This window comes from Sebastes fasciatus, chromosome 13 (genome assembly GCF_043250625.1).
Source record: "Sebastes fasciatus isolate fSebFas1 chromosome 13, fSebFas1.pri, whole genome shotgun sequence".
NCBI classification, from domain to species: Eukaryota; Metazoa; Chordata; class Actinopteri; order Perciformes; family Sebastidae; genus Sebastes; species Sebastes fasciatus.
Genome location: NC_133807.1, coordinates 9,718,557 through 9,736,682, shown reverse-complemented (window position 1 = coordinate 9,736,682; position 18,126 = coordinate 9,718,557). Strand labels below are relative to the sequence as shown.

Here is an 18,126-nt window from a genome sequence, read left to right as displayed (position 1 = left end):
CCTCCCTCGTAGAGTAGATGTATCTGATGGCTAAGTCTCTGTGATGAGTCCCGGTGAGGTCATCGCCTATGAAATCAGACACATGTGGCCGAGCTCTGGCCGCGTTTATATTACTACGAGCTTTGGACCTGGAGATGAGTCACAGCTGCACCGTTTTAATGATACTGTCTCTTAAAGTGGTTTTACATTTGGACCATTAGCTACATTCTGAAGAGATGTTGCAGGCAGACACTAATTCTCCGGGGTAATGAGCTGAGACAGGCTATCAGTTCAAATCCCGACCTTAACTACAGGTCGGAAATGTGGAAAAGTAAGTGTAACTCGAGCATGACTCTATGTAGCCCTTGTATTTATGAGCATTGCTCTAACCAAGTGTAAAATATTCTTTTTTTATGGACAGTTTGGGATAGTGTCGGAGCAGTGTGTGACGTAACCGACTCATTCACCGTTCATGTTGAGTTCAATGCGTAATTTTAACCTACAAAATCCACCTTTTCAGCTAAAAATGAGAAGTTTAGCTTATTGTTTTGGCAGTTTAAGAGTTTCAGGAACCAAACCTTGTTCAGAACGACAGTGGAAGACGGCACAGGACAGATTGTATGTTTACAACAACAGACTGAACACATGGTAGGAAGTACTTTATTTGACAAAAGACATGTGATACCTTTTTTACACTTACACAAGCTGCATAAACAGTACTACATCAAATGGTGAACACAGAAAATTGCATTTTGTAGTTCTCTAAACCATCAATATAGTATAGTATTATGAGATTTACCATGGAATCTATGCAATGACCAACTCACACATTGTTAGTAAATCCTAGTGGGATGTAGGCATACATTAACTCAGATACTGGTACACTGATAAAATCTGATAATGATATACCAGCAGATGTTTTTTTCACATAAACATTTTTGTTAACATGGGTTCTGATCATTTAAAAAATGTGTATATGTATGTATATAATGTATATAATGCTCTGCGTCCGTCCGTCCGTTTGCATGTCACACTTTCGTTTCTGGAGCAGAATTCGAAAACTATTTAACGTAGGAACTTGTAATTTGGTATGATGGTTGACAGTGTGGTCTAGTTGGGCCTTTTGGGGGTTAGAAGTCAAGGGTGCCCAAAACGTTTGAAATTTTTCCAAAAGGGCAAAACCTTTGGCACTACTCACTTTTGCCTTGTATGTAATACCGTCTAAACTTGAGCTGCAATACATACTGTTTAGTAGGCTATCTAGAAGTGCAAAAGTGGTATTGGTTCATTGTGTGTAAAAATAATCTGAAGTTAAAATATGAACTGCAACACAATTGTTGTTAAAACGTTATTTGAGGCCTCTCAGACTTTTCCAGTATGAGTACTTCTATCTTTGTGAGGACCAATTTGAGTTTTAAACTTTCAGAGTGAGGACCTTTTGGAAAGTGAGTACATTTTGACTGGTCCTCACTTCTTCAGTGGCCTGTTTGAGGGCTCAGACTTGGTTTTAAGGTTCAGGTCAGAATTAGATTTAGGTTAGGGTAAGGGTTGGGGTCAGGCATTTGGTTGAGATGATTAAGGTTAGGGTATAAGGGGCTAGGGAATACATTATGTCAATGAGGGTCCTCACAAAGTTAGAAGAACAGGGATGTGTGTCTGTGTGTGTGTCTGTGTGTGTGTATTTGGTCATCGGGGGTTACCTTTCTTCCCTGAGTAGTCAGAGTCTGATTATGTAATGTGCTGCCACAGAGAGTGTTGTTTTTTTACACAGCAGCTCATTGGCCCCGCCGTTCCAGCAACTCTCCCATTTTAAGGTGAGTTGCCATAACAACGCAGCGGCCATCCCATTGTCAACGCTGGGTGTCGGTTACCTCTGTTATGTCTTCACTGTTAACTACAGGCTCATATAACTAGACATGAGTAATTGAGACAGAGACAGAGAGAGAGAGTTGGACAGAAAGATGGAAGGCTGTGGATGTAGAACAAGGGAGTGTGGAGGGAAGAATAAATGTATACTTTATGCTATGCACAGTATTTGTGGCTGTTTGTGGTACATGTTGCTCTGAAACTCAGAGTTTACACCATTGCAGGGTGTGCGTTCATGTGTTTCTTCACTTCCTAGGTCTGTCTACGAGCCTCACTCTGAATCCCTGGTAACCATGGAGACCACGTTTGGAGAGAGACCAAAAGCAGGTGCCTTCATCCCCATCCCTGAAGCTGTGGCCAATGAGCTGCAAGAGTTGTCCCTGCAGCCCGCCCCCAACCTGCTGCCAGTCACAGAGAGGAAGGATGGTGAGTGGCAGCTTTTACACTCAAGATGAAACTGCTTTTACTTATATGCAAAGACATGTCTGGTAAAAGTGTCCATCGAGTGGCTTTAAGGGACACACACATTGTGAAATTACTGAAACAGAGTTGCAGAAAGACTCAGGAATACACTTGGATACATGGTCCCATTTGATTACATTCTGAACATGATTGTGGGATATTTTCTTTGTATTTAACTGTTAAAAAGACGCAAAGAAGCAAATGTCCCTAGAGGGAGCGAGGGTGTGTTGTGTGTTGTGTGGTTTTTCCAGCATCTGAAGAGCTGCTAGCTGCTGCTGCTGGAGTTTACATTTCAGACATACTAGGTCCCCTTTCCCATTACCTCATTATAAACAGCAAGTGCTGTCTTCCAAATGCGCACTCTGTCAGGGGTGAGCTTGCTTACACACACAGAGGCTCTCAAACTAGAGAAAAATAATGTATACATACGGTATTTCACTGAAGTGCACTTCGGTTAAACAACAAAGTTGACCTTAAACTTGACCCACACACTCAGACTGGTGTGTCTGCACTAGAACGGTAAATACACCACTTATTAGAGGAGGTTCTTGAAGGTACACGTCATATTAAGATACTCTTTGATGATACTCTGCTCCAGCTGTGTCTCTAAGGCAGACTGCCGAGAACATTCTTGATCCTGAACCTGGGTTCAGATGTAAGCACTCAGGCCCACTTACACCTGGTATTAAAGTACCGTGTGGAGTTAGTAATGCTCTGGAGAAATGTTGTTAGTGTGAGTTTTCTTTTTTCCTAATGTGCACAAGGACGCACATGCACAGCCACCCTGGCTCAGATCCAATCACAATGTGATCAAGTCCACCTCCAAATGTGGCCAATCTGATCGCATCTCGATCACAAGCATAGACTGTATATAAGAAGTGGACATAGTCACCGTGACGTCACCTTTTGCTCTGTGGACTGCCAATTTGGAAGCTCACTTGGTAGTACCAAGGCTCGGGTTTGAATCCAATCCATGGCCCTTTACTGCATGTCGTCCCCTCTAGCGCAAGGAACGGCATTCACTGTTTCTAGGCAAGAACAACAGTTGCAGCTGTTATCTCGTTGGTTACGCTTTGAAAGGTCGGCGGCAACCGAGGTCAAAGTTGAAATAATTTGAACTTTGAATGCAGAGCTGGGTGGCAATTTCGAGCGGTGCGCCACACCAAGGGTAACGCTTCCGTCCCGTCGGACGACACCGCTCTCTCCGTAGGAATCAATTGCACAGCCAGCGCAGAGCGATGTTACTGCTGATCATGTGTGGGTGGCTTTACCCAGCTAACCAGCACATATAGGGGATGCTTTCTTGTTTCTAACTGACTGGCCTTGCAAGTGCAGAAAAACTAGACACTGTCTGGTATTTGCATATTGGAATGGCACATAGAATATGTACAGTATTTGCAACTTTGTCTGGCATCATTGCTGTAGTCGATCTGCACACCAAATAGCTCTGTGCGTTAGTGCAGATCTATCTGTTTTAGTTCTGCTAGATAGTTCTTTGATTCAGCACCCATCCTGTCGGACACTAGATGTGCGTGTCTTTCTTATTGTTTCTTCATGATTGCTGTAATTCAACATGTTGGCATCTTGACATAATAGCTGTGTTCGCTGTGCTTTTTCTTCCCAGTTGAAATGTAGACGTCTCTAGCTGGAGGCATTTGGCTGGTGTGTTGTTGTGGTTGCTTGGATTTGGTGATGCGGTAATTGCAAAGAATACTGGGTATTTTATGTGCAGCTGAGGTGCAGATAGAACATCCAGAGTGCCATCCGAAAATACTGTGAATATTTGAATGTGTTTTGCTTCTGCACACCAGTAGCATTTAATACTGATCCAACATTAACATTTATTGTGACAAATTGTTCCAATATTTGAAGTTCTGACATGTGTATTTGTATAATATTATCTTTCTGTTTTCGTAACATCAATGAGCCCTTCATATGGAGATTATTTAAACTACTTACCATTCCCTGCATGGTCAGGTTTGACTAACTTTAATTCAGAACAAAAATAACTCCATGTTAGGCGAATACATAAGACAAGGATGCCAGAATCTTTGTGATATTTATAGCATTATTGTTTTGCTTTTTTCAATTCAGTGGACATTTTTCTGCATGAGCATTTGACCAATTAAAGTAAACTCTGGAGCAGAAATAAATATTTAATTCACGCATGGAGATCTGGATAAATCCTAATAAAAAGACACGGTGCCTTATGTGTAAACCATTTTCCGCTGAACGGATAAAGTTTTATCCACGAGAAAAAAGTCTTATCTTCCTCTTTCTCTCCTGTTCTTTTCCTCAGAAGGACACAGTACAGGGATTTTATGTTTTGTTTCTGCGTTTCAGAAGTGCAATATGAATATATCTGCTACAGTAAGTAAACAGCTGACAGTAATCTGAAACATGTGGGCAAGGTTAGACAGGAACACACTGTGGAGCCCTCTTTTTTAAAATGTGTGCATGTCTCCACCTTCTGGCCAATACAAGCACTACAACCAGCATTATTTTTTTAAGACAAATGTAAATCCATGGTTCATAAACAGAATACCATCTGATGAGCTCAAATTTACTTTTAGTCCCCATCAAATCAGCCCTGAATAACCCTTCTGTATGTTGCAGTATGTGTGTGTAAGGTGAGTGCAACCCTAGCCTCAGTGTGCACACATAAAGAGGTTCTGGATATAGCAATGAGGCCAGCTGGTCCGGCTATTTAAACCAGTTGGAGAGAGTACAGAGGTTAAGAGCAAAGAGAGATGTAATATCAGAGGAGGGTTGGTTGTGTGGTGGTGGGGTGATTTGAAGTGAAGGAACTGTATTGGTGAAACTGTGGGGACCGGAGTACTCAGGAGGAACAAAATAGATTATATAAGGTCAAAGGAAGAGTTCATACGTGAGTTTAAGGAGGCTCGGTTGTGCACGTAACAGCTTAAGAAAGAGAGGCTCAGTGGACAATTCAATGTTGAGGAAATAATGAAAGATGGAAAAAAAACTCTGTAAACCTTGTGGGTTTGGACCCATAGTAGGGCTGTGTATTGGCAAGAATCTGACGATACGATACGTCTCATGATACAAAGGTTACGATTCAATATATTGCGAGGCGCTATAGTGCAATTTTTTTTTTTTTTTGTAGGGCTTGCAATTAATCGCATGGTTGTCCATAGTTAATCACGATTAATCACATTTTTGATCTGTTCAAAATGCACCTTAAAGGGAGATTTGTCAAGTATTTAATACTGTTCTCAACATGGGAGTGGGCAAATATGCTTGCTGTATGCAAATATATGTATATATTTATTATTGAAAATCAATTAACAACACAAAACAATGACAAATATTGTCCATAAACCCTCACAGGTACTGCATTTAGCATAAAAACTATGCTCAAATCATAACATGGCAAACTGCAGCCCAACAGGCAACAACAGCTGTCAGTGTGTCAGTGTGCTGACTTGACTATGACTTGCCCCAAACTGCATGTGATTATCATAAAGTGGGCATGTCTGTAAAGGGGAGACTCGTGGGTACCCATAGAACCCATTTACATTCACATATCTTGAGGTCAGAGGTCAAGGGACCCCTTTGAAAATGGCCATGAGTTTTTCCTTGCCAAAACATAGCCTAAGTTTGGAGCGTTAGTTAGCCTCCTTCCCTACAAGCTAGTACGACATGGTTAGTACCAATGGATTCCTTAGGTTTTTCTAGTTTCATATGATACCAGTATCCTCACTCTACCTTTAGGACTGCACCCGCTACAACCTAAAAATCACAAGTTGCATTAAAGAAATTAGTGGCGTTAAAACGAATTTGCGTTAACACGTTATTACCGCATCAACTTTAACAGCCCTAGATTTTAAAATATAATTTTGCTAAAAAACTGTCATACAGTAGTATAAAGAACACACCACCTTATGCATAAAATCTGAGTAAAAAAAGTTTTAAAAAAGTCCCTGTAACATCCAACATTATAGCACTGCGTTGAGAGGGCACATACTGCACACTGAGAGGGCGCATCTCTTTCACAATGAAATAAAGTATCAACACAGTGTTTTTGAGAATTGATACAGAACATAATGTCGCGATACTCAATATTTTTTAGATTTTCTTACACCCCTAACCCATAGTGCAATTTATGCCATAAAAACACTACAATTATGCGTCACCCATCATTTAATGCATCTTTTTTGAGCTGGTCCCATTATTTTTAAAAGCTTGCAGGAAAAGAGAGATGGATCTAACTCATTCTGTCTTTGGGTTTCACACAGTGAGTTTCAGTTTGACTGACATGTGGATCAATAGTTAATAACTACATTTTCATTTTGAGGTGAGTTATTCCTTTGATGGCCTGTTTGAAGAAAGGAAGACGGGCTCTATAAAGTAGATAGTGGGGAGGTGTAGGAGTCTTTATACGGAGAGCAAAAATCTGATTATTGGAGATTGCATCACAGTAACATGCATGACAACACCAGCAGGGTGAGGAGGAGTTAATGTGACACTTGTTTACAGCTTTGTCTTGTTTTAGGAAGAGCATAGGTGATGAAACTGAAGTTGAGGCTCTTGTGTAACAATAAATAACACTGGAAAGTATGAAACTAACGCGTATAACCATAGTTAAGTCACTAAAAATTAAAACATACCAGGGCTAATTTGAATTCTTTATCCTTTTAAAAAGTTATAGTTGATAGTTCATAATCCATGATGCAGCTTTTCATGACTCATGTTTTTTATGAAAAACCCTTAATGAGTCTTCAAAAGTGCTTCTCAACAACAACCAATTATTGTATCCATGTTCTTAAGATAACAAATGAAGTGTATCCGGCTACCATGAAGCATTAACTTAATGTCTTGAAGCCGGGAGAACTATTCCTCTGTGTAGTGTAGCCTCAGAGCCTTGCTCTAATTTTCCTGTATTGCAGAGCAGGGTGCCGTTGGGGCTCTCTCTCAAGTATTGAGTCAGGTTTTTAATGAACACTTTCGTGTACAGCAGCTACTTTTGGCGATGACTTTTGACCTCCGCTCTCATCATTTCCTCTCAGTAACATAACAGGGAATCCTTTTAATAGATACGTGGACGACCTCTGCAGAGATGACAGTGAGACACTGGTGAACACATAGTCAGGATTTCTGGGGGTTGAAGAGGTCAAGCCCAAGGGGTCGAACAGAAAACACTTCTGAATTGAAACTTTTGTTCATAGGATCTGGTTTGTACAGGGTTGTACGTGGAAGTGTCTTGACATTGAGGAATTTTTAGCCATGCTAACAGCGTGGCTCTAGGGATTGCAATGTCGGCCTGTTGGTCGGCCAGTCCACCACTTTGGTCCAGACTAAAATATCTCAACAGCTATGGGAAGGATTAGCATGACATTTTTATACAGACATTCATGGTCTGCAGTGGATGAATCCTACAGAGTTTTGTAATCCTCTGACATTGCCTTTTAGTGGCACCGTGAGATTAACATTTTTGGTAATCGGTGAAATGTCTCGACAACTACGGGATGGAATGCCATAACATTTTGGTACGGATGTTCATGGTCTTTGAGAACTTTGGAGTTCCCCTGACTCAAAATTGTAATTTGTTTATATAGCAGTTTGTTTTTTGGCAATGCTGCAACCTATTTTTATGCTTCCGCGCCGGTGACAGCCGCGGCCGGAGGCGTTATGTTTTAGGCTTGTCCGTAGGTACGTCCCATGAATACCATATCTCATTAACGCCTGAAGGGAATTTCTTCAAATTTGGCACAAACAACACTTGGACTGATTATATTTTGGAGGTCAAAGGTCAATGTGATTGAAAATCAATTCTGCCCACTATATCACTGTTGTGGTATTCTTGTCCATTTAACACGAGGGCCCGTATACTGAATGTTAACACAAGTTATTGCTGTTAACGTTTGTCGTGATGTTCAGGAAGTCCCCGTCTCTTTCTCGTCAGGCAGCATCTTTATCTCATACCTCTCTCCCTCCTCCACAATTTGAGAACTTCAGTTGTAGAGATATTCAAGTACTCGTGCAGATGTAATAAGAGGAAATACTCACTTCACCTCCGCGGGACCTCGGCAACCCTTCCTCTCCAAACCGCTACTCTGAGATCATTTTCCTATTTATTAATAAACAGCGATTAACGTCTTCCTCCACACACACACACACAGAGCAGGATGGAGCTCCGTGTGTGGGAGAGAAAGACGGAGAGAGACGGAGATTTTACAGTCCACTCGGAGCCCCGAGCAATTTGTTGGCTTTTATCTCGGCGTTTATGACCGATACGAGCGTACGCTTTATAGGGACTTAACTGAGTCATATACAAAGAAAGATGTGCGGACCCTCTTACTGTTACATAAATTATACAGATGTATTAGTCAGAGTTGAACACGTTGTCACACGTACATGTACATACACTCTTTTCTGAGCATAAACACCTACACGCTTGCACACAAGCACACCCGGCAAAGCGGGATTATCCCTGCCAGCGTTTTGGTTGGGGCCTTATCTGCAGTAATGGCGGATCAGAGTCCTGATTCGTTTTCCCCTCTCTTGTCAGACTGAGGAGTTCTTTGCCTGGGGACACCGTATCTTGCATATTATAACACCCTCTGATACAAAAATGCACCCGCAGACGCGTCATCCTGCATGTTTAACGCGTGCACACAAAACCACAGACAGTCCTTTGCAATCAATTTCTTTGTTTTTGAAGCGCCGCCGCCTCTATTTAATTCGTTTCATCAGCATAATGGGAACATGACAAGCGCCGTCGGTTCATTGTGATGCCGACCGACAGATGAGAAGGGAGCGCTTAGCTTTTCACCTTGAAAGGGGCCCCCCTCTCACCTTTTTAATGTCGTGTCATATTATCTGATGTCACCTGGGACGGAGCCTTAATAATGGAGATGAATGGAACCGTCGATGGACGGGAGCAGGTGTTTTATGCTGACAAGGAGGCAGGTAGAGGAGAAGCTGGAGGAGAGAGATAAAAGGCATGCAGGCAGGTTACACACTTTATTGACCTGCTGAAAGAGAACAGATCAGCTGCTAGTTGGACTACGGATGCAGATATACATTTAGTTTTTTTTTCTTGTGGTAAAAACCACAATGGCTAAATGTGGACGCCAGCGCAGAAGTGGCTTGCGTTCTTCTAATGTTCGCTATTCAAAGAATAGAATTCAAAGAAAACAATTTCTCAAAAAGGATGTTCCGCAAGAGATGATTGATTTCATTTCTCCTTATGTGTGTCCTACATTGAAAATCATTGTACTATTAATAAAGTAGAGAAGGGGTCCTTTATACTCCCGGGGGGCGTGTTTGGTTATTCGACTGTTTATACTCACATTTTCTCATTGAATGGCACAAATGTCTTTATAGAAAGCTACATACGATAGAAAGTTCTAGGTGATAGGGATGGGAGACTTTAGATTGGTCATTTTAGAAATTAAGTTTCATTATATGTAAAAAAACAAAACAAAAAAAAAGCATCGACTTCCTCTGTTGATGAGCGTGCATATGTGGGCCAAATTAAAGCTGCTGCTGTGCTACTGATTTTCGCTACGCAATCTGTTGACCCCCTATTTTCTTTTACATTTGCTTGATAATATGAAGAGTATAGGGCTATACTGAATGTCATTTTTTTACACTCAAAGCTTCGATTGAGATATTCGAATGAAGCTTTGAATGTCTGTCATCATATTGTATGATGTTATCACCCTTAAAAAAAAAAAATACTCGAACAAAATACTCAATTTGAGGCAGGGTCGGTGATCTTGAAACTAGCAACAGTACGCTAGATTTAAAAAAAATGATCCTATCCAAATTCCCAGCCCAGTGTTGTCAACTCTTTTCCAATGACAGTAGCTAACAGCAATAGCTCCAAAAGTCCCTAAATCTAGAGAGAAAGTCGCCTTGTGGAAGACTCCGGTGACGTGCAATGAGTGCACTGGCAGAGTGTGCGCAGGTAGGTAGCTCGGGTTTATTACAGTCCTGCGACAACCACAGATACCTGATTTGTTTTTCCTTTTTTTTTGTCAGAGCATTTGATTTTTATTGATTGCTGTCAAGATATAATGAGAATTTTAACTAATTTAACAAAACATGTTTCTAAAATCTTTACCAACCCTGCCTTTAAATGAGTCAGTCTTTTTGTATTTAATCATCTTTCTTTAATGATTATAACTACTCAGTTTCATCAACATAAATAAATACATGTTGCTACACATTTCTGTGTGTGTGTGGGTTAGAGAGAGAGAGAGAGGTGGACTATTGCAATGTTTCGGTAAGTTATTAATAACTTACTCTGCTTTGTTTCTTTTGATTGATTTGTCTCTTTTTTACATTTTTAAGGCTATGGTTTATTTACAAGACCTGTTGTGTCACTGCTGACAGTCTGGCAATCTTTGTTCCTACCAGTGTCCTCCTCTCCTGTGCTAAACTGTTCTACACAAGTTCTTGAGTTTGAATCGTCTCCTTTGAGCATGGTTAACACAGGAAACGGCAAAAAAGAGTCGAAAGCAGACAGAAAAGAGACATGCAGAGTGGAAACAGGCGTTGTGGTGTTTGTGCGGCCTGAAGGCGTGACGGTACGGCAGAGAGGTGCTCACACAGGTGCACGTCATTGACACCACGCTGAGCTCAGATCAGAAGTGCTAAGTGAGAGGAATTTGGCGAGGAGGAAAAGGGCTACGCTCTCAAAACGTGTGCATGTGTGTGTGTTCTCGCGTGCGCCTGTTTGTGTCCGTCAGTGGCTGAATGACTGAGTACAGCAGCAGCTGGGACTGACTGCTTGAACACAGAATCACAGACATTCGACACACACACGAGCACACACACGTCTTCTTAGTCAGTCCTGTAGCTGCAGCAAACACAGCAGAAGCTCCTCTAAAGTTGTGCAGTAGCTCTGATACAATAGCTTTGTATTTATACACACTTTTTTTATTTTATTTCAACACTACGATACATTTAAGGAGGACGTTGTTGTAGAGGACATTGCCAGTGCTTTCATTGAATCTAGTTTTGATGAGGAGGAGGAATCTCTTTTGATAGTCTTTGATTCTTTGCAGCAGCCCTTCTTTTCATATGTTACTTTGCTTTGAAGAATTGTCTTTCTTTTTACTCACAACTGCATCCAGCGACTTGGCGATCATTAAAGAGGATTACATTGTTCTGTTCCGCGGCTGTACAGACTTGTGACACCTGGACTCAGCTGTAGCTCACTTCCTGCTTCTTTGTTTTTGTCTTTGCGCCTGAGTCTCATTCCGAGTAATTTCCCAGTTTGATCGCTATGCTGGAACACCTGCCTCACGTCCGCATTGACCCTGCCCCCCTCAGGCCTCCGCCAATCGTCAGGAACATGGATGAGAGAGCCCTGCGGTTTGAGTTAGAACGCCAGGCCTGTCAGAGCCTCAGACAAGGTTGGATACCTGTTGTGTGTTGTTTTGTTTTATGTCGTCAAACTCGGAAGACATGCGATGCTTTTGAAATGTATGTAGCTTGTTGGGCGAATGCTTTGACTTCAGAACGGATGCGGTAATTGGCCAAAATGGACACTCATTTGCAGGATATTGTCAATTTAAAAAACAGCATATTACAATATGCATCGACTGTTTTGAAGCAGCAGTGGGTAGAATTGGAGCAAATATGATGTAAAAAAAGTTATTTTTATAAAATGGTCACTATATCCTGACAGTAGTGCATGAGACAGGTAATCTGAAAAAAAATCATGTTCCTCTGTGTCCTCCGGTGCTCCTAATGGCATCTGGAAGATTTCACAGACCGGAGGAAAACAACCAATCAGAGCCGAGCTGGAGCCTTGCCGTCTCTAAGCAGCTGTCAATCACTCACAAACTTCGATCAAACAGTCAAACTAGGCAGCGCTGATCAAATATGAATCAATATTCTGTTACTGTAATGCCTATTTCTCGCCTCAAATGTTGTCAGAAACATCTTGTAGTGTACTGTTTAGATGTAAAATGAGAAAGTTTATGACCCGGCAGCCATGTTGAGATCAGTTGAGGTAATACAAAACACCGCCCAGCATCCGAAGCAAACTTTCTCATTTTACAGCTAAACAGTACACTACAAGATGATTTTTAAAACATTTGAGGAGAGAAATAGGCATTACAGTAACGGAATATTGATTCATATTTGATCAGCGCTGCCTTGTTTGATTGGTGTTCGCGAGTGATTGACAGTTGCCCGTTGAATGAACAGCCAATAGGAACGCTCTCTCTCTGAAATGACCTGTGATTGGCCAAAGTCTCCCGTCACGGGCTAGATTTTTTTAAAGCCTGTAAACAGAGCCATGAGGAGGTGCAGAGTTGTCTCTCAGAACACTTGAATTACAATATGCTGAAAGGTTATTATGGAATTTCTACCCAATGACGCCAAAAACATTCTGCCTAGTGCAGCTTTAAGCATATAGGTCTTCCTCAGAATGTCATCTAGGTTTATTTTCTGGGCTCAGGTGTTAAGTGGATCAAATACTCTACAAGTGGCTGGGTTACAGTTGGGGCTCGGCCAGCCCGGGCGCAGCACACGTTGCCTTGAGCATATGAACTCAGCAACTTATTGACTGTAGCGGCCTCGGACCAAAGTAGCCGAACTGAGAGCCATTTGGACCGATTTAGGAAAGAACAAACTCCGCGAACTCCAAAAGACTTCCAGGGAAATCTAAAGTGTAATGACATTGATTGAGCCTACCCCTAAAATAAAGATTTAAGATTATTTTTATTATGTTTTTTTGGACTGGACATTATAGTGAAGCAGGATTTTGATTGTTACAGATGTCTGTCCTTCACAGTGTGATTTTCTGTGGCATATTATTACACAGAGACACATGGGCCTCAATACAATCAGTGGGAATAATAAGATTAATTGACAGAATTTAAACCAAGGTAAGCTGAGACCTTTTTATTATTACAAGTGATTACACTCCTCTGAACTGTCTCTCCTCTCGTGTGTGTTTGTGTGTGTTGGCAATTTACAGTAATGTTCCCTTTAAGTCAGCTGGCTGTCCCGAGAGAGATTGGGTTCTAAGCGGTTACAACATGGACACAAATAGAAAAGTTAGTGAGAGGGTTAGAGATAAAAACAGAGGTTACAGAGTACAGGAAGTGCTGTACTGAAGTACGAGAAAGCAGTTGACAGAAACACCGGCAAAAAAATGCAGCACAGAAACAGACAGCTACAGTATAGCACTTAATAATATTAATAATGGGATCACGGGCAGATTAAAGGGACAGTGTGTAACATTTAGGGGGATCTATTGGCATAAATATAATATAATATCAAGTGTGTTTATTTAGTATATAATCACCTGAAAATAAGAATCGTGTTTTCGTTACTTTAGAATGAGCCGTTTATATCTACAAACGGAGCGGGTCCTCTTCACGGAGACGGCCACCATGTTTCTAAAGTGGCCTAGGACGGACAGACCAAACACTGGCTCTAGATAGGGACATTCACGTTTTTGCGTCGGCCACCATAGTTCTCCGACACGCTTGGCACACGGGAGAAGTTTCAGTCGGTTGCGATCTGCAACCACACCACCAGATGCCGCCAAATCCTACACACTGCACCTTTAAACCACACGAGTCAGAACAGATTTAATGAATTCCAGTCAATAGAAATGTGCTTAAAATCCATTTGAAGCAGTGTTTTGAAAGATGACACTGATGGTTGTAGTAATTGCCTGCGTCAGCAATACTTTGTCATGATGAGAGAGAGTTGTCATACTAAATAAATTAGATTTTTTTTTTTGTTTTAAGAAAAGCACCTGCAGATCATTTGGAGAATCCCTGTTTCAAGTCGCTTTGAAATCTCACAAATGACAAACGAGTGTTGGCATTCAGCCTAATTTGACCCACCTTTGGGGTAGTAATTATGAATTCAGAGTTTACGATGATTATTTTCATTATCGATTAATCTTATTTTCTAGAGTAATCAATTAATTGTTTGGTCTATAAAATGTCACAAAATAGTGAAAAATGTCCATCCAGGTTCCCAAAGTCCAAGGTGATGTCTTAAAATGTCTTGTTTTGTCAGTCCAAAACCCAAAAATATTCAGTTTAATATGATATAAACAGAGAAATGCAGGAAATGTCCATATTTGAGAGGCTGAAAACAGCATTTTGACATTTTTGCATGAAGACTAATTTCTAATAGTCTATCGAAATAGTTGGTGATTATTTTTCTGATCGACTAGTCAACTAATCGTTGCAGCTCGAGAGTTTAAGTACTTTTCCATAAGGTGTTTACATTGTTTTGATAGATTCCTCTTAAATGTAGCTTGTATGTAGTAGACTTGTGGTCATGTATGATTATTACAACTGCTCTTGTCTGCATTAAACTGTTGTTGAGTGAAGGTGCTCTCGCAGTTATGTTGTGGCATTTGAGCAATGAGCACACTTTCCCAGAATAGATTCTGTATCAGCACATTGCATCACTTGCCTGTCATCTCTTGGCACAAATCATCTGCCTCGGAAAAAAACAAAACTGTTCGTGTGCCCGTGCACGTTGGTGTGCGTGAGCATGTTTCACGATTGTACGTGTGTAAATTCACACTATGCAGCCGTAAGCCGAGGTATTAAAACACGTGTTTTATTTCTGCGTGTTTAATATGCACTCCCGTGTATGCTTGCAAATGGTTGGCATGCTTGTAATGAGTCGCTGTCTGCGTTAGTGTTTGTTTGGTTAGTCTGGCTGTGTTCGCCTGCAGGACCCAGTTAAATCTTTGCTGCTGCCAAGGGGAGAAACTGCACCATCCTGCGTCAGCCACGTCCTCATCACAGAAATCAAAGGAAGATGAATGTTTTTTTATCTCAGGCTACTGTAAGACACACAGTCTGCAGATTCTACTTGCAGTAGGCCACAGCCACACAGCCTGCTCTCATTATTACCAACGCCAGAACCCACAGAGCTTTTTACATTTTAATAAAAAAACAACAAAAACAAGAATGTAGAATATTAGAGCCTACAGCTGTGTAGACTTGAGATAACTGAAAAAAGAGGAACAAGAGGGGCAGATGGATGAGAAAGATAAGCGCTCTTCCTGCTGTTGTTTGTGAGATTTAAAGAGGACCTATTGTGCTTATTTTCAGGTGCATACTTGTAATGTGGGCTCCTACTAGAACATGTTAACATGCTTTTATGTTCAAAAAACGCTTTACTTTGCTCATCCTGGCTGTCCTGCAGCACCTCTTTTCATCCTCTGTCTGAAACGCTCTGTTTGAGTGTCCTCTAGAAAAGCCCAGTCTGCTCTGATTGGTCAGCTGGCCCACTCAGTTGTGATCGGTCAACCGAACCAAACTCTTCGGACTCCGCTCCAGCTCCGCTCTAACTAGCTTTTGTTTGAGGGCGTGCCAAACTGGCCGCTAGGCAGGTTTTATGCAAGTGTGTTGCTTGGTGACATCACCATGTCACGGAAGAAAAGGCGGGACTTTAAGCAAGGCATTTTTTTGTGTTTCAGGCAATTCAGGAGCAGCGTTTCTGTGGGGGAGAGTAACTTCGTTTGGCCTGGACTTTGTGCTTTGTAACTTTGCAGACCTTTTACATGCACAAAAACTGTATAACGCACTAAAGGAAAAGGATAAAAGCACAAAAGCGCAATAGGTCCTCTTTAAGGGGCATGTAGGGGGGAATTAATGATAGAGCAGGCTAGCTTTATTTAGTTGACCTGACAGAGACCAACTGAAAAGAAGAAAGTCATGTTTTGGTGTATGAGGGTTGATATCTCTTTGTGTAGAGATGGAAAGAGGACCGGGGATGTGGACCAGAGGATAAAACAAGTAGATGAGAAGTTCTGGGCAAAACTATAGTGCCAGTCCTCCACACAGTGCAAACTGCATTCATATTATGATCAATTTATTGTAATCCCAACTCTCTGGCCCACTGAGTAATCAGTTTGCCTTAATTGCACGTAGTGACGAACCCACAGAGTTATAACCCGACTGCAGTTCGCCTCAGCTCAACAGAGCTTTAAATCGTCTTTCAGCTCATTGTTTTGGTTTTTCCAGCACGCAACTTTACTGTTTTAGTTCAACAAGTGCTTTCATTATTGTTTTTGGCAGGCAGCAAAAAACCCATTGTACGCTGGGGTTGGGCGAAATGTTAAAATTTTCCAACCGGCCGCCACCGTCAGCCCAACAATCGGCGATTGCTAATACACTCACACAGGTGTGTGTGTGTGGCGCTCACTCTCTCTTTTACTGAACTGAGGCTTAATTGCCTTAATTCATCACAAAACACACTTCCTTCAAACTCTGAAAAAACAAAATAAAACTCACCAAAACCACCTCGGTTAATCTTTCCACTGTTCCAACCATCACCAACTCCAGTTGGGTCGAAATAAGCCCTTGATTCATCGAGTTAGATGTGAATCTATGATGGCTCTACACTCTGTTTTTCACCACTGTCACACTCCACACTTCAGTTTAGCGCTGTGACAGCAGCTCTCTCTCATTCTTCGGAGGCAGACCATTAAATTAGCAAAATAAAATGACAGAAATCGCCCAAATAAACAAAACAGCGATGTACTCAGCCAGTCAAAATTTTGATAAAAAACACATCTTTTGAGTCGTACTTGTAGTATCAAGTTCTTTTGCTCATTCATAAAATGATTACAACAGTTTTGTGAATGATGTACTGGGACACTTTTCTGGCCTGAGAGTCCCCAAATCATATGAAATATTAGTTTGTTGGTTTTATGAGCTTAACCTGACTGCTGATGGAGTATGACCCCATGTGGGGTCTCAGTGCGTGGTGTAGGAACGCTGTGCCGAGGAAAGTTGAGCTACTGTTTGAATGTCATTGGGGTGATTGGCTTCCGCCCAAGAGGGGCAGCGGTAAATTTTGACTTTATGGATTTGTCCTTTCACATCAGCTCTGATCAGACAGAATGACGCAGCAAAGAGGTTTTGTGTTCACATTATGAGAGACTTAAAAACATTCTGTTCATTACATCAGAGGAGAGAATTATACACTCAAGTGTGCATGTTTAGGAAATTAGGAACTGGTATGTAATTGAATATTAACAGCATGCAGTTTACACTGTAGGCTAAGTCATGTGTTCTAAGTACTAGTGTCTTATTACTGGTAGCTGCCTCAACATACAGACGTAGGCAAAGTTGTTGGTAACGTTCCGTTAAAGAGAGAAAAACCCACAATGGTCACTGAAATAACTTGAAACTGACAAAAGTAATAATAAATAAAAATTCACTGAAAATTACCTAATGAAAATCAGATATTGTTTTTGAATTATGGTTCAACAGAATCATTTAAAAAAACAAACTAATGAAACTGGCCTAGACAAAAATGATGGTAACATTAACTTAATATTTTGTTGCACAACCTTTTGAGGCAATCACTGCAATCAAGTGATTTCTGTAACTCTCAATGAGACTTCTGCACCTGTCGACAGGTATATTGGCCCACTTCTCGTGAGCAAACTGCTCCAGCTGTCTCAGGTTTGAAGGGTGCCTTCTCCAGACAGCATGTTTCAGCTCCTTCCACAGATGTTCAATAGGATTTAGATCCGGGCTCATAGAAGGCCACTTCAGAATAGTCCAATGTTTTGTTCTTAGCCATTCTTGGGTGTTTTTAGCTGTGTTTTGGGTCATTATCCTGTTTGAGGACCCATGACCTGCAACTGAGACCAAGCTTTCTGACACTGGGCAGCACATTTCGCTCCAGAATGCCTTGATAGTCTTGAGATTTCATTGCACCCTGCACAGATTCAAGACACCCTGTGCCAGATGCAACAAAGCAGCCCCATAACATAACCGAGCCTCCTCCATGTTTCACATTAGGTACAGTGTTCTTTTCTTTGGATGCTTCATCTCTTCG

At 41.3% G+C, this 18,126-nt stretch overlaps 1 protein-coding gene across 4 annotated transcripts in view; it reads left to right on the top strand.

The window, feature by feature from the left end:
* Nucleotides 1-18,126, top strand: part of LOC141780192 (myocardin-related transcription factor A-like) — a 54,116-nt gene that overhangs the window by 5,874 nt on the left and 30,116 nt on the right. For 3 of the 4 annotated variants that reach the window (XM_074655319.1, XM_074655320.1, XM_074655318.1), the window contains exon 3: nucleotides 2,102-2,271. In XM_074655319.1, coding sequence (XP_074511420.1) covers nucleotides 2,139-2,271 — 133 coding nt within the window. In that variant the 5' untranslated portion in view covers nucleotides 2,102-2,138. Of the gene's footprint in view, nucleotides 1-2,101; nucleotides 2,272-11,074; nucleotides 11,697-18,126 lie in introns of those variants that run through there. The other variant, XM_074655321.1, reaches the window with a different exon arrangement.